Here is a 25,801-nt window from a genome sequence, read left to right on the forward strand (position 1 = left end):
GTGTGGTGATGTTCTGGGGGCATCTGCTGGAAGAAAGCCACTTGCAGGTACTAGGCTGTTCAGGGGTCGGGGTCGGAGAGTTTTCATCTATCTCCACCTCCTCCCGGAGGGAAGTCCGTCTGCCTTCCAATGTATAGCAGCGTGGGTCTCTCAGGCATCCTGAGATGCTATATGGATATCCTTTGTTAAGCGATGAATGTCCAATTAGTTGTAGATTCGAAGGGGGAGAGACAAAGAAGACTACTCATGCCGCCATCTTGGATCTTCTCCTCTTTATCATTAACTTTTAACAGTTTTATTATCATGTGTCTTGGAGAAGGTCTTTCTGCATTGAGATAATTGGGTGTTCTGTTAGCTTCATGGATTTGTACATCCAGTTCCTTCCCCAGGTTTGGAAAGTTCTCAGCTATTATTTCTTTAAATAAGCTCTCTGCTCTCATCTCTCTCTCTTTTCCTCCTGGGATATCCCTTATCCTTATATTGCCCTTTCTGATGGAGTTGGACAATTCTTGGAGAACTTTTACTCTTTTTTTTTTAACTTTCGCTCCCTCTCCTCTTCTTGCTGCATCATTTCTAGGTTTCAATCTTTGAGCTCACTAATTCTCTCTTCTATATGGTCTGTTATGTTTACAGTGCTTTCTAATGCATTCTTCACCTCATTTATTGAGTTTTTCAGCTCCAGAATTTTTCTGTTTGGTTCCTTATTAGAGTTTTGATCTCTTTCGTAAAGCATTCCTTCTGTTCATTGATTTTATTCCTGAGCTCACTGAACTACCTTTCTGAGTTTTCTTGTAGCTCACTGAGTTTCTTCGTGACAGTTATTTTCAATTCTTCATCAGTTAGATCACAATCTCCCATGACTATACGTTTGGTTCTGGAGAACTGTTTTATTTTCTTGTGGTGGTTTTGTGCTACTGTGGCTTTTTGTGGTGCTTTCTGAGTCATTCCTCTGTTGGCACATTTATTGTAATAAGCACTTGTTGTATTTAGATATAGTTTTATTTTGATTCAAACTTTTCAAACAATTGGAGATTGAAGGCCTTTCTTCAGTCTTTCTGTAGGTAGCACTAAAGCACTAGCTTTTGTTTTCTTTTAACCTGAGCTGCCTCTGGCTTTATTTGAGGATCTGCACATTCCACCCTCCACCCCTTCTATTCTGCATGCTTCCAGTACTCTAGTCTGCTGTCTGCACCTCTGAGGGTCACTGCTATCTTGCTGTTGCTGGTGTTACTGTGGTCACTGGCTTTGCCGCCAGGGGTACAGGGGGGCTGACACCTCCACTACGTCAGAATCAACTGAGTTGGAAACTCCAGCACCATGGCAGGGTTTGGGAGAGGGTGGGGAGGGAGCTGGGTTCACCAGGCAATGCCTCTTGTTGTTTGTTACCTTGTGGCCGCAGGCACTCTCTGACTGGAATGTCAAAGTCGTGTGTGCACTTCTGCTGCTGCTACCAGGCTCTGAGCTGCAGCTGGGGGGCCCCAGGATCCTGGGGCTCAGCCTCCACCACTGTTCAATTCCCTGTGGCCACAGGTGTCACTGCAGCTGGCTAGCTGGAGTCGCACATGCACCTATGCTGCTGCCCAGCAGGTTCTCTGGGGCTAGAGCTGGCTAGCTCAGCCACGACAGCCAGGGGTCCAGGGTCTTGGGCTCTGCCTGTGCTATTGTCCTGTTTCACCTCTTCTGTGTGCTTCAGTCCACTCACATTTGTATGTACCATGTGTGGATCTCTCCAGTGTCCTGATTGTTGGGCAATTAGCCTTTGTTGGGTTATGGATGTTTTACGCACTATAGACTGAAGGGAAGAGACAAAGAGATCCTCTCATGTCACACGATGATGACGTCCTAAAGCTATTACTATTATTATTATTATTTGATTTATATAACCACTTACTACTTGCAAAGCCATTTCATATACATGCTATCTCATTTGATCCTTATAACCACTTTATGTGCAGGTATGCAAGGGAAGGTTGAGCTTGTGATGTGTGCTGAAGGTCTGTGTTGGGTAAAAGCATTTTACCCAAAAGCATTTGTTTTTATCTTTATTTACTAGATTAGGAAACTGAGGCATAGAAAAAATAAATACGATTGCCTGAAGTCACATTACTTTTTTTTATTGTGGTAAAATATACATAGTATAAAATTTGCTATTTTAACCATTTTTAAGTGTACCATGCAGTGGCATTAAGTGCACTCACATTGTGCAACCATCACCACCATCTATCTCCATAACTTTTTCATCACCCCAAACTGAAACTCTGTACCCCTTAAACAATAATTCCTCATTCCCCCTACATCCCTCATCCCTGATAACCACCATTCTACTTTCTGTCGCTGTGTATTTGACTATCCCAGGTCATATAAGTGGAATTATACACTATTTGTCCTTTTGTGTCTTGCTTATTTCACTTAGCATAATCTTTTCAAGGTTCATCCGTATTGTGGTATCTATCAGAATTGAATTCTTTTTAAGGAAGAATAATATTGCATTGTATGTATATATCACATTTTGTTTATCCATTCACCCATTAATGGACATTTGGGTTGTTTCCACTTTTTTTTTTAAGATTTTATTTTTTATTTTTCCTTCTTCTCCCAAAGCCCCCCAGTACGTAGTAGTGTATTTTAGTTGTGGGTCCTTCTAGTTGTGGCATGTGGGACACCACCTCAGCGTGGCCTGATGAGTGATGCTAGGTCTGCACCCAGGATCTGAACGGGCAAAACCCTGGGCCACCAAAGCAGAGTGCGTGAAATTAACCACTTGGCCATGGGGCCAGCCCCATGGGTTGTTTCCACTTTTGAGGTACTAGAAATCACACCACTTTTAAGTGGAGATTTCTGGCCCCTGGTCTAATGCTTTTTTCCATATTATCACAAAGGGAACTGATTGTTTTATATAACCTACAATCTCTCCCAAAACTCAAGAGATTTTCAGGGAAATGGACATCTCACATAAAATGATTAGCTAACTAAAATATTGAAGCTGAGCTTTCATGAATAAACAAACCAAACTGAGCTTGGTTGGCCCATACATACTTTAAGTTTTCTTAATATAATATCTCTACTTTCTCCTTTTCCTTTATTTAAAAAAAAAATCAGTTTACAGAGGGATACCAAGAGACTGTTGGCTGATGCAGTATCTCTAGAATTTTTTCTACAGGTGAAACATCATGGTGAAACATGACACAGAACTGCTTCTCAGTAAGCAAGTCCAGAGAGCACTTTTTTGTGTGTTCCTTTGTCCCTGTGCCAGGCTTTTACTAGTAAGAGGCATCACTTCAAAACCTTGAGGTCTATCCAATCAATTATAACACGTGGACAAAGCCTGCCTGCAAATCTGCCTCACCTCTGCTGGTCCCATCAACACCTGGGGCACGGCTCTTCCCTAGAGCTCTGTGAGGAGGGCAGCTCTTTGCTGGACCTAGGAAGGACTGAGCCAAAGGAGAAGAGCAGGGAGCAGTCATGAACATTGTCTTGGATCTCCTCTGGCTTCTGATCACCATCATTTACTCCTACTTGGAGTCCTTGGTGAAGGTTTTCATTCCCCGGACAAGAAAATCTGTGGCTGGGGAGATCGTCCTCATTACAGGAGCTGGGCATGGAATAGGCAGGCTGACTGCCTATGAGTTTGCAAAACGGAAGAGCAGACTGGTTCTGTGGGATATTAACAAGGTAAGAGATTCGTTTGCCCATCTTTCAAAGTCACAAGTAACACACATGTTTAAAAAATTACTTGACTTAGCACCTGCTTAGCTTTGTATTTTTCTCTTTCAAAGTTTGATAGCTAAATTCCCTGGAGCCTTATTCTACATATGCATAGGATAGTTTGATGGAAGGAAGATAATTGAGACCTAAGCTGTGACTTTTATGCAGCTATACACAGGTTGATAACACAGACTCAGGAGCTAGGCTGTTTCCAAGCTGCTGAATGGAGCAATTAGTGAGTTTCTCTCAGCCCAGGTTTCCTTATCTCTGAAACTGGCGGACAATACCCCATGGGATGGGCAAGGACAGGGGTTAGCTAACTACAGACAATGGGCCAAACCTGGTCCCTGGGCAGCCTGCTGAGCTAGGAATGATTTTCACATTTTTAAAGGGTTGTCAAAGCAAAAACCAAATAAAGAAACAAAGAGGAACGTGCAACAGAACCCCTTAGTGCCTCCCCTCACACGCACACAATCCTAAAATATTTACTATCTGGCTCTTTACAGAAAAAGTTTGCTGACCCCTCCGCAAGAGGATTAAATGAGTGAATATTATAAATGCTGAGAACAAGGCCTGGCCCTAGTAAACATCATTCACGTTAAATAAAATCCACATGGAGTGAGTCAGGCTTTCTCTTAGACATTTGTATTTTTCATATTCTGTTATTTATAAACAATAAATAAACTTGTGAAGTCTGATAAGGCTGCAAAAAGATACATAGAAAAATGTTCACAGGACTTTAATATTGGAAAAATTGTACAGTTTTTTTGAGAATCAGATTTTCCACAAATCACAGTGAGATTGTAATTGCCATTACGTTACTGCTCTCTCATATTCTTTGCTGTCATGTCTAGTTGGCACCTATTTTCTTAAGGTCTTGAAAATGACTCGAATTTAGAAAACTCATTCTTCTCTGGTTCTTTCTAGATAGTAAAGAATACAGAAAAAGTTGATATATTTTTATATAACAGACATGGGTGTTTGCATAACAGATGAGTTGATATACATGAAAGTGATTTGTCATCAGTTTGGTACTTGAAGAGGTTCCAATGAACTTTCTAGAAGAGGACAAGAATTTACAAATTGAGAAACTTGTTGTTTGCTGTTCTTGGGCATTTATCAAAAACATATAAATAAATATAAATCCATGAAAAAGGCTTGATGCAATCTAACCTTTGGATCTCTTTCCAGATGTGTATTTTTGAGGAAAGGACTGATATTTGTTACATTTTTTTAAATTCCAGTGACAAGAAACAAAAATGACTTATTTAAGATTCTGCCTGAAGGATGGGTCACGCAACCTCACAGGGTCTCTTTGAATCCTTGAATTTTATGGTTAAACATTTAAGGTTTTGAATAATTCACTCCACAGCTATAATATAATTCAGATCTCCTTCACCTGTGGAAGGTACCAAATACCTTTTTGTTACACTTCCCTCATATGCAGAAGATAAACACGTGGATAGAGAGAAAAGGTTAGTGGTTATGAGAGGGAAAGGGAGTCAGGGGGAGGGTGAAAAGGGGAAAGGGGCACATACTTACAGTGACAGATAAAACTAGACTATTGGGGGTGGGCAAGGTACAGTTTATATAGAAACTGGTATATAATAATTTATATGTGAAAGTACACAATGTTATAAGCCAATATAACCTCAATAAAATAATTCTTTTTAAAAAAAAGAAAGTTTTCCTCAAATAAGGGTCCTTCTTTCTCCTTCCCTCTAGAGGGTTAAATCAGAATCATTGACAAAAGTATGATGGGCAGATGGACATAGTTTATAAAATTAAGACTAATTGAGAATTGCCACTTTGTGATTTACTGCCTATTACATAGTTGGCGCTCAACAAATACATGTTAAATGAACTGTTGAGTTGTCTTCTCCATATCCAAACATCGCCTTTCAAGACACCACAAAGAGCACCATCTCTCAAGCATCATCTTTAAGCTACGAGTGTAGCCTGCCTTACAGAAACCGCCTCCTGCAGAACCTCCAACCCCAGATGAAAAGCTGGGAGAAAATGAAGGATTTTTTCTTCTTTTTTTGCTTTTCCTTTGGTGCAGAAGGGCTGTTGAAAATGTAGCCAAACAAGGTGACACCACGTGACTAACATGAGCGTTCCCTGGCAGAAAAGCCAGGTATAATCTCTTTGCCAGTTAGGCAAGCGTATCTCTCACGAAATTTTCTTACAAGTAAGGAGGGCATTTGGGACATGAATTTTAATGTTTAAAAAAATTTCTTCTCCAATGCTTTCTCCTCCACTCTTGTCACCTAACTGACCTCCATCTTTCTGAATTTGTTTTTTCCAATTTCAGCGCGGTGTTGAGGAAACCGCAGCTCAATGCCGAAAACTGGGGGCCACGGCGCATGCGTTCGAGGTGGACTGCGGCAACAGAGAAGAGATTTACAACTCGGTAAACCAGGTGAGACTTCGGGATACAGATCTCTTCAAACAATTTTGTATCCACTGACATGGAAAATGAGAAGTTTCTTTTGACTGCCTGATTTAAATTAGATTTTTAGCCTCTGCTAACGGAGGTAGTTGTGTGAACAAGGAAGGATGTACTTTTTCCTTGCATATAATCCACTAATCTCTGCCCATTATTATTATTTCATATTATCGATCAATTTCTTTCTGATTAGAAATTCGAGCAGTGGTACAGAGTGACAGAGAAAAGACTGACCACCAGGAAAAAGGATCACTTTCTACTTTCATTTTAGTCCTATTACTTTTGCAGTAATTCTTTTTTTTTTCTTTAATTATTTCCTTTGTGAGATTTTGTGTTGGTGCTAATCTAGTCATCTATAGAAAATGTAATATTAATGATTATTATAACAATTTTTAAGACAGTAGATATCCAATACAATGAGCCAAGCACTCTGATAAACTGTCAAATTCTTTCACTTAATCCCTGTGATAATCCTATTAACTTCATTTGGCAGATGAGCAAATTGAGGCTCAGTGAGGTTAAGCCAAACCAAGATCGTGTAGCTAGTAGGCGGTGGAGCAGGGTCACTCAATCAGCACCTTAACAGTGTTTGGTCAGATCTTATATACCAATTAATCAACGCAAATATTAATTTCACTTTATAAGCTTTAAAAATTTACTTAAATTTAGATATTAAAAAAACCATTTACCCCAAGATTATGATGGTGTCCCTTTGCAACCACTACTTGAGGTAAAGCTGCCTGAATTCAGAGATCTCATCAAATAGAGTAAAGAATCTAATTCCCAGATGCTATCAACCCCAAAGCTTTGAGTTCCTGCAACACGTCCGTTCTTTCCATTTCACAAGGTAAAGAAAGAAGTGGGTGACGTAAGCATCGTGGTGAACAATGCTGGGGCAATATACCCAGCTGATCTTCTTAGCACCACGGACGAAGAGATTACCAAAACATTTGAGGTCAACGTCCTAGGACATTTTTGGGTGAGTGTGAGTCAGAAACATTTCTGGCTTGTGCGTGTCTGACACTTCCTCTTAAGGTACATGAAGTTCGTAATGGAGTTCACGTCCTTCTGGGTGGGAGACAGGCCAGATCTTTATCTTAAATCAAGAATCATCAAATTAGTTTGAGTGGAAGAGTCTCTGACAGAAGGGCACAGCGTTCACAGGGGCACAACTCACCAGAAAGTAGCTAGTTGGTCTGTCCTACCCACCGATGTCTAACACAAAGCCTGGCACATACCAGGTGCTCAAAAACTATTTGTGGAGGGTTGCTAAGTAAGGGCTGTCAGGGATGTGTTTTCAGTGCTTTAGAGAAAATATATACAGTGTACATTGACTTGTGACCTCATGTCATGGAATGTTAGCACTGAAAGGAAAACAGAAATCACTGCTCGGATGGATGCAGGAGTTAGGGACTCTTCTGGAAGCAACTCTGAGACAAGCTCTAGATCCATGCTGGAACTTAGACATATGGCTATAGAGACCTCTTATAATTGGTTAGTTTCATGGGAGACTGAAATATGCCTCTGCAGACAGCATTTATGTGAGTTATCTTCCAGTGCCTCAATATTAGTGTAGAACCTAGGGCAAATCTGGATGCTGGAAGAGAGAAGAAAAAAAGAGATGTGCTCCCCCTTCCTCCCCAGCCCCTCACACATGCCAATGAGAGTTGATTATTATGCCCACCAAACTATCTAGAGACCTCACATATTAGTTATCTATAGCTGCATGACAAATTATACCAAAACTTAGTGGCTTAAAGCAACAATAAATATTCATTTCCTCTCACAATTTCTGTGGGTCCAGAATTTAGGGTAGCTCAGTTTGGCAATTCTGGCTCTATGAATCTGCATAGGGTCCATAGGGTGATCTATAAAATTCTCATAAAATATTATTAATATTTCTCACAAAACAGTAACACTTTTTGGAGATAAAGACTTCTTGTTTCCTGTAATATCAAAATATAATGACAGTTTTACAAATAGGGAGATACTAAATCTAATCATGGTGCATAATGATTGTGGGTCAGTACAGAACTCTTAGCTTTTTCTACTCAACTTGATGTAGTTACACAAGATTTCAACCCTTTTCATTAGAATGATAAAGACCCAAACCAAAAAAATCACATGGTACCAGATTACCATATGGAATTTTTTCAATTCTGAAAACTGAATTTTTCCCTTAATAATATTGTTTAGATGATACATCCATAAAGGAGATATTCGATTCCCTCTGCGGAGAAGAAGGGGGAATATGAAGATGAGTTCTTGGCATATGATATACAGTTTGCAGCACTCAATGTTGGCTCAAACCAATACATTTTAATCTTTTTTTCATTTCCATCATTTATAGAGAAGTAACAGTGGAATCATGGCAGGTATTTCATGTCACTGCAAAAGTTGTCTCAAATGCCATTTGGTCTTAAAAATAAAACTACCTAATCTGGAAACCTAACACCTGTGTCATTGTTTCTTTTCTTTCTGCAATGATCCTTAAAGATCACAAAAGCACTTCTTCCATCTATGATGAAGAGAAATCATGGCCACATTGTCACAGTGGCTTCAGTGTGTGGCCACGGAGGGATCCCTTACCTTATTCCATATTGGTAAGTATTACTTTCCAGCAGTGCTATGTATTTTTATACTTTTAAGGGTTTAGTAGACCTCAGATTGTAATACTCATAGCAAGGTGTAATTTGGATTTACGGAGTTTATATAGTAGTTTAAAATAAACGTTTAAAAATGATTTCTCCTAAAACAATGAAATTGCTTGTAATCATTTAATATATTTTTGGATTTCTGAAAACTCCTCTACAGAGCAGTGAAAGAAAACAGTAATGCTAAGCATGTTTCCATTGTATCCTGGAACGAGTGGATGTTGATAAAAGGAACCCACAGACTAAGAAGCAAAACATACTTCAGTCCAGATGGACACAAATCTATGCCGTGGCCTGCATACCCAAGCTAAGCTAACCACACTGGCCCCGGGGTCAAAACATCTTCCAGCGTGCTTGAGCCATGAAAGAGTGTGTGTGTGTGTGTGTGTGTGTGTGTGTGCGCGCGCGCACACACACGCAAGAAAGAGAGAGAGAGAGAGAGATTGAAAACCTTTAGCTGATTAAAAGATGCAGACAGCACACTCCATGCTCTGCCAAGGACAGAAAAAGAAAAAGATGGGAGGCCCTAAGGATATACTACTTGAAAAATATCTTTTCCTTGTAAACTCTAATAGCATCTCATTTCCTTTTGCTTTACATCAACCTCACAGAAAAATTTAACTTGTTAACATTTTGGCCAGTTCTTTTTGTAACTGCCAACACATGATTATCAGTGGGTGATTGTGGGGGTGGGTAGTTAGTTGATTTATTGTTTACTGATACATCCATGGTCAAGGTTAAATTTAGTCATGAGCCAAATTATTTCTGACACTGCATGTAGTCACGGATATAGTTAAATTTCAGTGTAGGTTAAGGTGTTATCGTACATACATGTGGTTGTTTCAAGCTGCTTCTACCAACATAAAACATAAATAAGAATTTTGCAGATTGAACATTTGCTATTGTTTTAATGTTTGGAAATGTGGAAACTCAATGTAATAATAGTTTTCCTTTTTTCTTCTCCTTTAAGAAAGCAGCCAGGGGCCAACTGGTGGCATAGCGGTTAAGTGCCAATGTTCCGCTTCGGTGGCCCAGGATTCGCCAGTTCAGATCCTGGGTGTGGACATGGCACTGCTTGGCAAGCCATGCTGTGGCAGGTGCCCCACATATAACATAGAGGAAGATGCACACCGATGTTAGCTCAGGGCCAGTCTTCCCCAGCAAAAAGAGGAGGATTGGCAGCAGATGTTAGCTCAAGGCTAATCTTCCTCAAAAAAAAGAAAAAAAGAAAGCAACCAGCTTCTAACTTTATTCTTCTTATTGTCACCTGAGTCAAAAATACAATTAACATTTATATAGATCCTTACAGATAATAAAGTTATTATGCCTAGGCTATTTGCTTTAATCCTCAAGACAGCCCTATATTTTATTATCTGCATCTTAAAGATCAGAAAATCAAAGGAAGAACATAAAGTGATATCCTGAAGGTCACACAGAGAAACACCCACACACCGCTTGAAGTCTTTCCTCCAGGTCTTCACAATGAAATTACGAAGCGAAAGTGACCTCTGTGTCAAGAGAGAAACTGTCAACTCAGTTATCAAGAGAGAGGAGAAATGTGTCCCACAGAAGTTTGAGAGACCAAATATAGGTTCTACATATATTTTTCCTAATTCATATTTTTCAAAACAAAAACAGCAATAAAAACTGATTAGAAAACAGTTTGAAGATTGAGTGGAAAATCTTACATGTAGGGTGGAAAAGTGAGTCATAAGCCAGGCCACAAGTTATTAGGATTTGTCCTATTGCTACTGCTGCAATTAAGAAATTGGTGCATGGAGAATTCTGTGCGGTCATATAAGGAAAAGTAAATGAAAATGTAAATGTAAATGAAATTGGAAGATTCAGGGATGTGGCTTCTACTCATTCCCAAACCAAATCAGCATTGCCTTCTCACAGAAAGCTGCGGAATGTTTCACTTTCCCTTAGCTAACCATGACGGATAATTCTCTTACAGTTCCAGCAAATTTGCTGCTGTTGGCTTCCACAGAACTCTGACGTTAGAACTTGAAGCCTTGGGAAAAACTGGCATCAAAACCTCATGTCTCTGTCCTGTTTTTGTGAATACCGGGTTCACCAAAAACCCAAGCACAAGGTGAGGTCAAAATCAAGTTAGGATGGAAAAATATGGCATGAGAAATTGCTATGAAAACTGTATGAGAAATTTCTGGGTGAGTCAACTGAGAAATAGAAGAAAAAGGAAAATATTTTTTCTTATTAATGTTATTATATTACCTTTAAGTTTTCCCTTTGAAATTAGATAAACAAGGGAAAAGATGCATTAGGGACTAGCAGGAGTGATCAGCTGCCAATGAGCTAGGCAATTGGGGATTTATCTGTGTCCAGATGAAAGGTTCAACACACATTCAGGAGCCAAGAAGGAGTGAGAGCGCGGTGTGGCGGGCTGGAGAGGTGTGCTTGAGGGGATGGCAAGGGTGTCCTCTCCTGGAAACCACACCCCAAAATGAATGATGCCTAACATCCCCCCTCTCCTATTCATGGTTCACCCTCCTCAAATAGAGTATGGAAAGGTACCCGTATATTCCCCTTTTCTATCTTCCATCGCACAGGCCACGATGCTAGCATAAATCACTCCAACATTTTCCACACTTGCCTGATCCTAAGAATCATCACCTATGCTTACATAAAAAAGAAATGTTCTGAGGCTCTTCCTTAGATTCTGATGCAACGCTGGGAGGAGCTCCAAGAAGGAGGTGTTTTGTTTTGTTTCCTCATGTTTTGTTTACAAGCACACCAGCTGAGTGTGGAGACAGGTTTGGAAAACCTTGATGTATTAAACATAACCACAGGCATTTGATCACCGTTACCGCCTTGTTCTCCTTAAAAATGCAAATGTTCCTAGGAGCAGCAATAAATTGAGGCCCTGAGCCCTGAGTCAAGGGGAATTTCTGCAAGAACTTTGTCTCTGGCGAGGGAGGATTTGAGACCCCAGAGGAGACATGGTCCTGAAAGGAGAGGGGAAAAGCAGAAAAGTGAGGACAAGGGCCCTAAAATTAAGACACTTGCCTCACAAATTTGCCTCAATTCTAGTGTATATTCTGTTGCAGGTTAACAAAATAGGCTAAGCTTGCTAATCTGAAGCCAATTTATTCCTGGAAGGGAATTAGTCCTAACTTTTTTGTTCAAAATAAACTAATAAATGTAATAATAAGCTAATAAATTCCCTTTCAAGCTCAGCCTCATTTGAAGCTACTGACTCTAAAACTCTGAATGTGCTGCGTTGTCTCTGGAGCTGCGGTTGCCCCCTGGCACCAGAGTCCTTGACAGTGTTAGACCATAGGCGCCTAACAAGTACACAATATGTAGGTACATACTGTCCTAGGACTGGCACTCCTGGCTCCATTTTTTTTAATAGGAAATTGAGCCGAATAAAAATCCTCTTGGTAAGCGTTCAGGCTTAGTGTGTGCCAAGAGTACCAGGTCGAGTGGTGGTGAAGACACAATAGAGAAGAGTAAAGCTAATGCGACCCTGGCTGGTGTGGTGCCTGGAAGCGACCCTAGGGGCTGACAGGCAATGCTGAAGATTTGAGATTGGTCTTACCCAGATTGCTGACTTCTGAATTTCCTTGGCAAAGGCTAAAATGTTCATTTACTAATGTCAGGCTTGGCTCAGAGACTGGCTTGGTGGAACTAAGTAGGAGAAATCAGTGAGGGAAAAAGCAGAACACAATAATTTAGAAAAGTATCCATGTGTGTTACTCTCGGCTGGCTTGCCACTCAATGCCATGGAAAGCTCAATCACATAATAATCTGCAGTAAACTACAGAATATCTCCAGGAAGGAAGTTATAACATTTACTGCTTACTTAACTCCTCTGCACAACCTTCTTATTCATTGGCCATCAACTCATGCCTAGAAAACTTAACTTTGGTGCAACACTGTCAGTCCATTTACATTTTAATTTCCTGTCATCATCTTGCACTAATGGGCATTCTACAATGGGCCTGTGGTTATGGATACTTCTCAAGAACCCACGTACACAGTCTTCAGTATAAGCACGGTCACACCTCCAGTTGTAATGTAACACTCCCTATGCACATCTCCAACTGTCATTAAACTGCAGCATAGGAAGTCAGAGGTCAATCTCAAGTACTAAATGCTCTCAAAATAATCCACCTTTATGGGACACCTGCACAAGAAAGATAGTACACTTTGCTATAGAGTTCTCTCCCTGTGTCCCATAAGCCCTGAGGAGAGATGTCAGATATTTCTTTTCTGTCCCATGATTAGTCTACGCACTGCTCTTCCTTTCCTGGCTCCTCTTTTCCTCTACCATCTAATTCCTCTGCACCATTTTGTTATTTTGACTGAGTGAACCATGAAACACACCTACTGGATGTGAAAATATAAGGTTGTGATAATAAAACATCAACTTGGCATGTGGGGGCACCGGGGGACAGGTGACATTTGTGCAGTGAGTCCTGGAGCATTTTAAATCCTAATTTGGTGAAAAGATAAGTTAATTTTCCTTCCTTCATTAATTAAAAAACAACAACAAAAAGAACCAAACTTTGTATCCTTTTAATCACAGACTGTGGCCTGTATTGGAGACAGATGAAGTTGCAAGAAGCTTGATAGATGGAATACTTACCAATAAGAAAATGATTTTCGTTCCATCTTATCTCAGTATCTCTCTAATACTGGTGAGGTAAGTACAGCGCAAAACACCTAGAATACTAACACACCAACAGAGCTGTCATTATGAGAGTCTTTCAGTTGTGAAAGTTGCCATAGAAACTCTCCATGCCTGGGGAGAACAGTGAAGTTTCCTGTTATTGCCTTACCCAATCTATAAAAAGAGAATGATTCATTTTCTCTCCCATATCTACCATCTCCACCCAATCTTTGCCAAAGACTATTCCAACTGAAGGAAAGACAGTTTAAAGAGAATACAATGTAGTGAAGTAGCTAAAAATCAAAGGTCTATAAAAAAGCCTGCTGCAGTTTTGATTAAGATTGCATTGAATCTATAGATCAATGGGGGGAGAAGTGACATATTAACAATATTGAGTCTTCCAATCCAAGAATGCAAAGAACACAATATATCTTTCCTTTATTTTTTTCCATTTTCTTCAGTATCCCTACACAATATTTTGTAGTTTTCAGTGTACAAGTCTTACACATTTTTGGTCAAGTTTATCCCAAAGTATTTCATGTTTCTGATGCTATTGCAAATGGCATTTTAATTCTATTTCCCATTGTGTGCTGCTATTATATATTTGATTTTTGCATTTTGATCTTATATTTAGCAACCTTGCTAAACTCACTTCTAGCAGTTTTTTTGTAGATTCTAACAGTTTTTTTTACATAGATTATTATATAGTCTGCAAATAAGGATACTTTTACTTCTTCCGTTCCAATCTGTATGGGGTTTTTTTTCTTGCCTTATTGCACTGGCTAGAACCTCCCATGTGATGTCAGATAGGATTGGTGAAAGCACACATCCAAGTGTTCTTCCTGATCTTAAGAGGAAAGTGTTTGCTCTTTCACAATTAAGAATGATGTTAGCTGTAGGTTTTCTTCATAGATGCTCTTTATCAGGGTGAGGAAGTTCTGTTATATTACTACTTTGATGAGAGTTCTTATCAAGAGTGGATATGGATTTTGTCAAATGATTTTACTGAATATATTGAGAAGGTCATATGGTCTTTCTATTTTAGTTTGTTGATATGGTGAATTACACTGATTCATACTAAAGAATAAACCAACCCTTCATTGTAACATCTTTGTCTGATTTTGTATCAGGGTAAGACTGACCTCATAGGATGAGTTGGAAAGTACTCCCTCCTATTCTTTTTCCTGGAATAGCTTGTGTGGGATTGATATTATTTCTTCCTTAAACATTTGGTAGGATTCACCAGGGAAGCCATCTGGACCTGTTGTTTTCTTTATGGGAAAGTTTTTAAGAAGAAATTTAATTTCATTAATAGCTATAGGGCTATTTAGGCTATTCATTTCTTCTTGACAATGTGCATCCTTCAAAAAATTTGTCCATTTCATCTAAGTTGTCAAATGTATTAGCATGAATTTGTTTATAATGTTCCTTTATTCTACCTTTAATATCTTTAAAATTGCTCATTCTCGATATTGGCAATTTGTGCTTTCTCTCTCTCTTTTTATTCCCATTAGTCTAGCTAGAAGTTTATCAATTTATTGATCTTTTCAAAAAGTTAGCATTTAGATTAATTGATTTTTTATCTATTTTTTGTATGTTCTATTTCATTAATTTCTTTTCTGATTTTTATTATTTCTTTTATTCTGATTACCTTCCATTAAATTTTCTCCTCTTTTTCTAGTTTGTTCATGTGGAAGCTGAGTTTATTGACTTTTTTCTAATATAGACATTTAGTGCTATAAGTTTCCCCCTGTGTACTGCTTCAGTTGTGTCCTTCAAATTTTGACATTTTATGTTTTCATTTACATTCTGTTCAAAATACTTTCTAATTTCCCTTTTGTATCATGGATTATTTAGAAGTGTGTTTTTTACTTCTAAATATTTGGAGATTTTCTAGAGACCTTTTTGATACTAATTTCTAATTTAATTCCTTTGTATGACTTGAATATTTTAAACTTATTGAGACATATATAAGCTCAGAACATGGTTTATCTTCGTAAGCATTCCATATGCACCTAAAAAGAATGAGTATTCTGTATTGTTCAGTGTTCTATGAATATCAGTTCAGGTCAGATTGGTTGACAGTGTTGTTTAGGTCTTCTATATCTTTACTGATTTTCTGTCTATTTGTTTTACCAATTATTGAGAGAAGTCTTGAAATCTCTAGCTATAATTGTGAATTTGTCTATTTTTCTTTGCAGTTCTGCCCATTTTTGCTTCATATATTTTGAAGCCCTGTTATGATGTATATAAACACTTAGGATTATTATGTCCTCTATATGAATTGGCTGCTTTGTCATTTTGGAAATGACTTTGTTTATCCCTGGTAACATACTTTGCTTTGAAATCTACTTTGTCTGATATTAATATAGCCACTCCAGCTTATTTAGATTAATGTTATTATAATATATCTTGTTCTGTTCTTTTACTCTTAACCTATTTGTTTTTTTAAGTTTGAAATATGTTTCCTGTAGGCAGCATATAGTCAAGTCATGGTTTTAATCCAATTTGACAATCTCTGCCTTTTAATTGGGGATATTTAGACCATTTACATTTAGTGTGATTATTGATGTAGTTAGACCTAAAGCTAACTTTAAAGCTTGCTATTTGTCCCATTTGTTCTTTGTTCCTTTTTTCTATTTTTCTGTCTGCTTTTGGGTTAATTTGTGTTTCCACTTTATTCCCTTTGTTGGCTTATTAGCTATAGTTCTTTGTTTTGCTATTTTAGTTATTGCTTTAGGGTTCATAGTATGCATCTTTAACTTGTCACAGTCTAGCTTCAAATACCACTTCATATATATATCAAGAACCTTACACAGTATACTTCCATCTCTCCCGTCCTAGGCTTTATGCTATTTTTGTCATACATTTTACTTTTACATATGTTATAACCCCCACATTATATAGTTATTATTTTTGTTTAAACAACCAATTATCTTTTTAAAGAGGTTTAAATAACAAGGAACATTTTTAAATGTTTACCCATGTAGATAACGTTTCTGATGTTCTTCATTCATTTGCATAGACCCAGATTTCCATCTGGTATCATTTCCCTTCTGCCTGAAGGACATCCTTTAAAGACATTCTTTCTTAGGGAAGTTCTGCTGCTAATGAATTCTTTTACCTTTTGTATGTATAACAAATTCCTTATTTTGCCTTAGTTTTGGAAAGATATTTTCACTGTATAGAATTCTAGGTTAATAGTTTTTTGTCTTTCATTACTTAAATGTTCTTTCTACCACCTCTGTGATCTCCATGTCTTCTTTGCTGGAGGCTGTTCTAACTGAAGGAAAGACCGTTTTAGAAGGAACACAATATAGTAAAGTGATTAAGAATAAAGGCTCCTCCTGGGATTGAAAAAACCACTCCACCACTTACTAGTTCTTTGACCATGGACGAGTTATTTAACCTCTGTGCACTCAGATTCCCCATATATAAAATGCGGATAGTGATAATGCCTCTTTTGTAAGTAAGCAATAAGAATAAGATAACATAATGCAAGTGAAGCCCCTGCCATTGAAAAGATACAGAAGTCAGATATTAAAGGCTTAGGAAGCAGAATTTATGTAGAATGGTAAGAGGAAATAGGATTATTTACCCAGAGGAGATAGTCTCTTAGTTTTCTTCTTCTTTCTTCTAAATAACAGTTTATAATACTTTGAAATTGTAGCAGTGAGAAGATAGCTATACTAACTTCATAAGACCTTGAGCCTTTTTGAAACAAATTCATGTAAACTGTGCTAAAACTGGGAATAGAACAATTCAAGAACAGGCGACAAACTGCACTGCTGATCAATTTCAATCTTCCATTTTACCTTAAATAGAATAACTTAAGTTAGCATAACCTCAACCACAAAGCAACATCATCTCAAGAGTTAACTAAGTTAGTCTGTTGGTGCTGAGCACAGTAGGAAATAAGTTCCATGGGATTCATGCTCTCTTGCAGCTCAAAACAGATCATATTAATGTTGAAAAAATCTAAAATCATAGCAGACTTGCATATGACCATGACAAATAAACATAGTCGTTCTGCCTGATTTGGAGAATAGTTATCCCTGTGCAATGAACATAAGTCTCAAAATTTTTGGTATTATTGTGGAGCTCTCATGGTAGTTTGTTACTCTTGGACTTATTGTCAATCTTCTTTGTATTTAATTCCTTTTACGGAAATAGACAATTTTGTGAGCAGATGGAATTACTGGCATGAAAGTTGCATTGTGAGGGTAGTTAAAAGGCCTGTATAAGTTCTCTTCTTATACTTATCCTTCTCCCAGCTAGATCTTCCCTGCCCCTTTGTTTATTTTTCCACTTTCCACTCTGTTCCCAAGACAGGGAAGTAAATCTTGCATTAGTCAACAATACCAAAGTAATTTTCAGTAGGACTTTCTTTGCAGAATGTGTGCCATCTGCCTCCTTATATTCACTCATACACACTTCTTTTCATCTGCCTACTCAAATGTTTCCTATCCTTGAACACCCAATTGTCCTTTTGAAGCTTTCCTTCTATATTCCAACCTACATTAATCCTCCTCACAGTTATAGCCCTTAATTAGAGATCACTAATAATTTTCAATAATTGTTTTAACATGGCATCTTTGGCTCTCAGCTAAACAATAAGCTCCTCAAAGGCAGTAGTTGTTTTTGAAGTACTTTAGTCTACTTTATTGTAGAGTGAATAATAGATATTCAGTAAATATAGTCATGTGTTTCTTAACAACAGGGATATGTTCTGAGGAATGCATTGTTAGGTAATATTTTGTTGCGTGAACATCAAAAAGTGTAATTACACAATAAATGGTCTAGCCTACTACACACCTAGGCTATATGGTACTAATCTTATGGGACTTCCATCATACATGGGGTCCATCATCGACCAAAATGTTGTTAGGCAGCACCTGACTGAACTTTAGGAGAGATGGAGGGATGAATGGAATGGACTCTGGTGGTGCCTCTTTGTGAACTCATGGCATCAGGATTCACTGACAGTTTCAGCAATAAGCCTAGCCCTTCAGTTTTAGATCTTTACTCATATAATATTTTACTAATAGAAGATGAGAAGAGCAGTATGTATCAGTGCTTTCTTTGTATTTGCATAATATTTGAACCATGAGTATTAAAAGCCACACAGCAGAAAAGCAAGAGAGGTAGATGTGTGTGGAGGAAGAAAGGAAGAACAGAGGAAAATTAAATGCAAACCTGATAACTCTCAGAGTATTTTAACTGAAAACAAAAAGAACTGTAGTGTCAAAGATTTTAAATTGAAAATTTTTCTCTTTTTTTTCGTACAGATTTCTTCCTGAACGTGCCTTGGCGGCTCTAAATCACATACAGAATGTTCAATTTGAAGCAGTGGTTGGCCACAAAACCAAAATGAAATGAATAAATGAGCTCCAGCCAGAGATGTGTGCACCTTAACAATATGAATCTAAATTTAGAGTCAATGCTTCAAAGCTTTAGTTCATGTTTTTCAATGCTGTTAATATTGAAAACATTGGGTTGGCATTAAGAGCAACTAATTACCTGTCTTTCCATTTCTCAAAAATATTAATGTAGTTTTAATAGTAGATCCATTTTTCATTCCATGCCTCTTAAAAATTTCTGTGCTTACATAAATATACTTAAAATGTCATTTTTGATTAAGATATTTCATTTCTTTTCTTTCCACTTAAAGGTGGACAAAACTACCTCCCTGGGAGTAAATACAAAGAGAACTCATTTACACAGGGAAGGTTTAAGACGATTCTAGGCTGCAGAATGTCAACAAATACACAGTGTGAGCCAGTGGTTAGAGACCAAGTTTAGGCAGGCAGCTCCACGCCAAAGGACAGACAGGTGACTTCCATGGAATTCAGCACTTGGAAGCTTTCTCTAGCCTCTCCCTTTTCATCAACCCCAAACAATGCAGTGGCATTCTGCACTTTCTTTCCTGATTCTGTCCCTTTTATAGCTCTCACGTCTACCAACAGTGGACCCTCTGTACTTTCTGTCCTTTTCATAATCCCTAAAAAACTACGACATTACAAAAGATGACTCTATCTTGAATCTCAGAGTATCTGAAATTTTAACCCCATTAAAACCTCTTTCTTTGTAGTTTAGGCTTTCATGTATCATTGATACCAAAGATATTTAGACAGTTTTGAGCTTCAAAAGTAAAGCTGGGACTGGCCTGGTAGGCATAGCAGTTAAGTTCGTGCATTCCACTTCGCCACCCCAGGGTTCACCAGTTCGAATCCCAGGCGCAGACCTACGTACCACTTGTCAAGCCATGCTGTAGTAGGCATCACACATATAAAATAGAGGAAGATGGGCACAGATGTTAGCTCAGGGCCAATCTTTCTCAGCAAAAAGAGGAGGATGAGCAGTGGATGTTGGCTCAGGGGCTCATCTTTTCAGAATAAATAAAAGCTAACACAGGAAAAAGCACTAGGCTGGCTATCTAATAGTGGATAATAGATCTCAGAGAGGGAAGGGAAAAAAGAGTGGCCTTTTTATTTAATAGAAAAATCTGACTCCCACTACATCAAGACCAATCTTGAGGCAGAGGTCCAAGATGGCAGTGTAGGAAACCCCTGAATTCACTTCCTCCCACGGACACACCAAATCTACACCTAAATGTAGAACAATTCCTCCTGAAGAAGCACCGAGGGCTGATTGAACAGCTTCTGCACAAGAAACAACAGAAGGACCACATAGATATGGGTAGGACAGAGACATGGTATCAATGGGAACACCACCCCCAATATGGTGACCTGCAGCAGGGAGGATGTCACTGAGGGTCCTGCGTGCAGGCTTGCCCACCCTTGGGCACAGAGAAAAAATAGCCATTTAAAAGGAACCTGGACTATAGGGGGAGAAAATCCATTCACTGACCCCAGAGTGTCTGCCAAATGAGCAGGGAACTGCTGGAATGCTACCTAGGGTCAGGGGCACCAGTGAGTGCCATTTTGTGCATTCCTCCTCCACCTTGATAGTGCTGGCAGGAGCACGGCTCAGATGCCCAAACTGGCCTACTAAAGCCACCTCAGTGTACTCTGGGCCCCTGGCCCACACCACCTCCAGCCAGCCTGCCAAGGGGCCCTTGATGTGGCATGCACTGGGGCTCTCCCAATTTGTGCCCACCCCAGCTGCAGTCTGCATACCCCAGGACTCTCCCAGCACACACCTGCCCCAGCTCCAGCCAGCCCACCAACGTGCCCCAGACACAGTGCAGCTCTGTAGTCCCCCCAGCCTGTGCCAACCTCAGCTCCAGCCAGTCCACAAAGGTGGCCCAAACACAGAGTACCCTGGGACTTCACCAGCCTGCACCCACTCCAGCCCTAGCCAGCCCACTAAAGCCACCCAGCACACATAGTCTACATAGGGGACACTCCTACATAAGGCCACTCCAAATCATGAGAGGTAGCTGTTTCACCTAATTCATAGAAACAAACACAGAAAGTGAAACAAAATGAAGAAACAGAGGAATATGTTCCAAATGAAAGAATAAGATAAAACCCTATGGGAAAAAAAACTCTAAAGAAATGGAGATAACTGGGGCCAGACAGGTGGTACAGCAGTTAGGTTCACATGTTCTGCTTTGGTGGCCTGGGGCTCATTGGTTTGGATCCCAGGTGTGGACCTACATACCAGTTGTCAAGCCATGCTGTGGCAGGCGTCCCACATAAAACAGAGGAAGATGGACACAGATGTTAGCTTAGGGCCAGTCTTCCTCAGCAAAAACAGGAGAATTGGCAGCAGATATTAGCTCAGGGCTGATCTTCCTCAATAAGTAAATAAATAAATAAAATGAGCATCTTAAAAAAAAAAAAGAAATGGAGATAAGTAATTTACCTGATACAGGATTCAAAGTAATGGTCATAAGGATGCTCACCAAACTCAAGAGAAGAATGGAGAAACACAGAGAGAACTTCAGCAAAGAGCTAGAAAATATAAGAAATAACCAATTACAGCTGATGAATACAATAACTGAAATGAAAAATACAGTAGAGGGAATCAACAGCATATTAGATGATACAGAAGAATGGATCAGTGATCTGGAAGACAAAATAGTGGAAATCACCCAGTCAGAACGGCAAAAAAAAAAAAGAATTTTTTTAAATGAGGATACCTTAAGGGATCTCTGTGGCAACATCAAGCATACTAACATTTAGGCACCCCAGAAGGAAAAGAGAAAGGCACAGAAAACTTATTTGAAGAAATAATGGCTGAAAACTTCCTTACTGGGGGAAGAAACAGACATCCAACTCTGGGAAGCACAGAGAGTTCCAAACAAGATGAACCCAAAGAGACCCACTGCAAGACATTTATAATTAAAATGGCAGAAGTTAAAGATAAAGAGAGAATCTTAAAGGAAGCAAGAAAAAAACAAGTCACATAGAAGGGAACCCCCATAAGACTATCAGCTGAATTTTCAGCAGAAAGTTTGCAGGCCAGAAGGTAGTGGCATGATATATTTAAAGTGCTGAAAAGAAAAAACTTACAGCCAAGAATACTCTAGCTGGCAAGGTTATCAATTCAGAACTGAAGGAGAGATCAAGATTTTCCCACCCAATCAAAAACTAAAGGAGTTCATCACCACTAAAGAAGCCTTACAAGAAATGTTAAAGAGTTTTCTTTAAGTGGAAACTATAAGGCCATAACTAGAAATAAGAAGATACGTGAAAGAAAAAAAATCTCATCAGTAAAGGCAAATATTTAGTAAAGGCAAGGGATTACCACTCAAAAAACTAGTATAAGGCTAAAAGGCAAAAGTAGTGAAGTTAACCAGAAGTACAATAAGTAGTTAAGGGATACACAAAATAAAAATGTGTAAAAAGTGACATCAAATACATAAAACGTGGAGGGGGATTAAAAATATAGTGCTTTTAGAATGTGTTCAAGTTTCAGTGATTATCGCCTTAAAATAGACTGCTATATAGGTAGGTTGATACATATGAACCTCATGGTAACCACAAGCCAAAACCTACAGCAAAGGAAAAGAGAAAGTAATCCAAGCACAACACTAAAGAAAACCATCAAACCACAAGGGAAGAGAGTAAGAGAAGAAAAAAGGAACAGAGAACTACAAAACAACCAAAAAACAACTAACAAAATGGCAATAAGTACATACCTATCAATAATTACTTTAAATGTAAATGGACTAAATGTTCCAATCAAAAGATGTAGGGTGGCTGGCTGGATAAAAATGATCCACCTGTCTGTGCTGCCTACAAGAGACTCACTTCAGATCTAAAGACACATGTAGATTGAAAGTGAAGGGATGGAAAAAGCTATTCCATGCAAATGGAAACAAAAAGAAAGCTGGAGTAGCACTAATTGGCCAAAATAGACTTTAAAATAAAGACAGTGACAAATGAGAAAGAAGGCCATTCCATAACGATAAAGGGGTCAATCCAAGCAGAGGATATATCATTCGTAAATTTTTATGTACCCATCATAGGAGCACCTAAATAAAAAAGCAAATATTAACAGACATAAAGGGAGAAATTGACAGTAAATACACTAATAGTAGGAGACTGTGAAACTCCACTGACATCAATGGATAGATCATCCAGACAGAAAATCAATAAGGAAACATAAATGACACATTAGGCCAGATGGACTTAATAGATATATACAGAACTTCCACCCAAAAACTGTAGGATACACATTCTTTTCAAGTGCACATGAACCGTTCTCCAGGATAGATCACATGTTAGGCCACAGAACAAGTCTTAATAAATTTAAGAAGACTGAAATCATATCAAGCATCTTTTCCAACCACAATGGTATGAATGTAGAAATGAATTACAAGAAGAAAACTGGAAAAAACGTAAACACAGGGAGACTAAACCACACACTACTAAACAACCAATGGGTGAGTGAGGAAATCAAAAAAAACCTTGAGAAAAATGAAAATCGAAATACAACTTTCCAAAATCTTTGAGATGCGGCAAAAGCACTTCTAAGAAGGAAATTCATAGCAATACAGGCCTACCTCAAGAAACAAGAAAAATCTCAAATAAATAATCTAACCTTACACTTAAAGGAACTAAAAAAAGAACAAACAAAGCCCAAAGTTAGTAGAAGGAAGGAAGTAATAAAGATCAGAGCGGAAATAAATGAAATAGAGACTAAAAAACAATAGAAATGATCAATGAAACTAAAAGCTGGTTCTTTGAAAAGATAAATAAAATTGATAAACTTTTAGCCAGACTTATTAAGAAAAAAAGAGAGAGGGCCCAAATAAATAAAACAAGAAATGAAAGGGGAGAAATTACAGCTGGCACCACAGAAATACAAAGCATCGTAAGAGACAACTATGAACAATTATACACCAACAAATTGGAAAACCTAGAAGAAATGGATAAATTCCTAGAATCACATAATCTTCCAAGACTGACCATGCAGAAATAGAAAATCTGCACAGACTGATTACAAGTAATGGAACTGAATCAGTAATTTAAAAACTCACAAAAAACAAAAGTCCAGAACCAGATGGCTTAACAGGTGAATTCTACCAAATATTAAAGAAAAGTTATTACCTATTCTCAATTTATTCCAAAAGATTGAAGAGGAAGGAATGCTTTCAAACTCATTGTATGAGGCCAGCATTACCCTGATACCAAAACCAGACAAAGACACCACAAAAAAAGAAAATTACAAGCCAATATCTCTGATAAACACACATGCAAAAATTCTTAACAAAATATTAGCAAACTGAATTCAACAATGCATTAAAAGGATCATACACCATGATCCAGTGGGATTTATTCCAGGGACGTAAGGCTAGTTCAACATCCACAAATCAATGTGATATGCCACATTAACAAATGAGGGATAAACACCATAGGATGATCTCAATGGATGCAGGCAAAGCATTTGACGAAAGTCAACATCCAATTACAATAAAAACTCTCAAGAAAGTAGGTATAGAAGGAAGGTACCTCAACATAATACTCATCTAACATCCACATCATCTAACATAACATATGATGAGCTAATATCATACTCAAGGGTGAAAAGCTGAAAGCTTTTCCACTAAGATCAAGAACAAGACAAGGATGCTCACTCTCTCCAGTTTTATTCAACAGAGTACTGGAAATCCTAGCCACAGTAATTAGGCAAAGAATAGAAATAAAATGCATCCAAATTGGAAAAGCAGAAGTAAAATTGTCACTTTTTGCAGATGACATAATATTATATATAAAAAACCCTACTTCTGGCTATTACCAGAAAGACAAAAACACAAATGTTAGAGAGGATGTGGAGAAAAGGTGACCCTTGTACAATATTGGTGGGAATGTAAATTGGTGCAGTCACTGTGGAAAACAGTAGAAAGGGTCCCCAAAAATTAAAAATAGAACCTACCATATGATCCAGCAATTCCATTTCTGGCTATTTATCTAATGAAAATAAAAATACTAATTTGAAGAGTTATATGCACCCTACATTCACTGCAGAATTATTTACAATAGCCAAGATATGGAAGCAACCCAAAGTGACCACAAACTGATGAATGGATACAGAAGATATGGTGTATATATATACAATGGACTACTACTCGGCCATGAAAAAGACTAAACCGTCCCATTTGCAACAACATGGACGGACACTGAGTGTTATGTTAAGTGAAATAAGCCAGACAGAAGAAGACAAACACTGCACGATTTCACTCATGTGAAAGATAAACAAACACATGGACAAAGAGAAAAGATTAGTGATTTCCAAGGGAAAGGAGGTTGGGATGGGCATAGGGGTAAAGGGCACTAATATATGGTGACTGACAAATAACGATGTACAACCGAAATTTCACAATGTTATAAACTATTATACCTCAATAAAATAAAAAATTTAAAAATAAAACAAAAAACCAAGAACTTTATGAGTGAAGCTTTAAAATGAATTATTTTTAAAATGTAGTTATAAAACTTCAAAAGAGAAATGTGTTAAGTGAAAAATATAAGCCTACTGCCCACAGTCCCATTCACCAGAGGTCAGACTGTTAATGCACAATCTTCCAATCTTTTCCTAATGCAAATACAAGCATATATATGACAAATACATTACATTATTTTATTGTATGTGTTACATAAATAGTTGCATAGCATATATTATATTCTGTAACTTGCTTTTTTAACTTACCAATGAATCATGAATGTCTTTTCTTTCAGTATGTAGACTTTAACCTCATCATTTTTCACAGGCACACAGTACTAAATGGTATTATATTTAACCATCCCCTTGTGCTAGACATTTAGGATGCTTCCAATTTTTCTCAGTTCATTTGTTTATTTATTACTTAACAAATACTCGTTGAGTGCCAGCCAAAGTTCTAGGCCCAGGAGAAAGATCAGTGGATAAGGCTTATGGAGCTCA

The 25,801-nt window shown here is 38.2% G+C and overlaps 1 protein-coding gene across 1 annotated transcript; it reads left to right on the plus strand.

Moving 5' to 3' along the window:
* Positions 1-3,345: 3,345 nt before the first annotated feature.
* HSD17B13 (hydroxysteroid 17-beta dehydrogenase 13) lies at positions 3,346-19,084 on the plus strand. The gene is made up of 7 exons (XM_046655825.1): positions 3,346-3,672; positions 6,020-6,127; positions 7,002-7,133; positions 8,651-8,757; positions 10,766-10,903; positions 13,361-13,477; positions 18,733-19,084. The coding sequence occupies exons 1-7, from the start codon at positions 3,463-3,465 to the stop codon at positions 18,821-18,823; spliced, it is 903 nt and encodes a 300-aa protein (XP_046511781.1). The 5' UTR covers positions 3,346-3,462; the 3' UTR covers positions 18,824-19,084.
* Positions 19,085-25,801: the final 6,717 nt, after the last annotated feature.

Source organism: Equus quagga, chromosome 3 (genome assembly GCF_021613505.1).
Source record: "Equus quagga isolate Etosha38 chromosome 3, UCLA_HA_Equagga_1.0, whole genome shotgun sequence".
Classification (NCBI taxonomy): domain Eukaryota; kingdom Metazoa; phylum Chordata; class Mammalia; order Perissodactyla; family Equidae; genus Equus; species Equus quagga.

Coding starts and splice junctions, on each gene's coding strand:
- HSD17B13 (XM_046655825.1), top strand. CDS start 3,463: ATGAACATTGTCTTGGATCTCCTCTGGCTTCTGATCACCATCATTTAC. Junction 8,758..10,765: donor CCTTACCTTATTCCATATTG/GTAAGTATTACT, acceptor ATTCTCTTACAG/TTCCAGCAAATTTGCTGCTG. Junction 13,478..18,732: donor ATCTCTCTAATACTGGTGAG/GTAAGTACAGCG, acceptor TTTTTCGTACAG/ATTTCTTCCTGAACGTGCCT.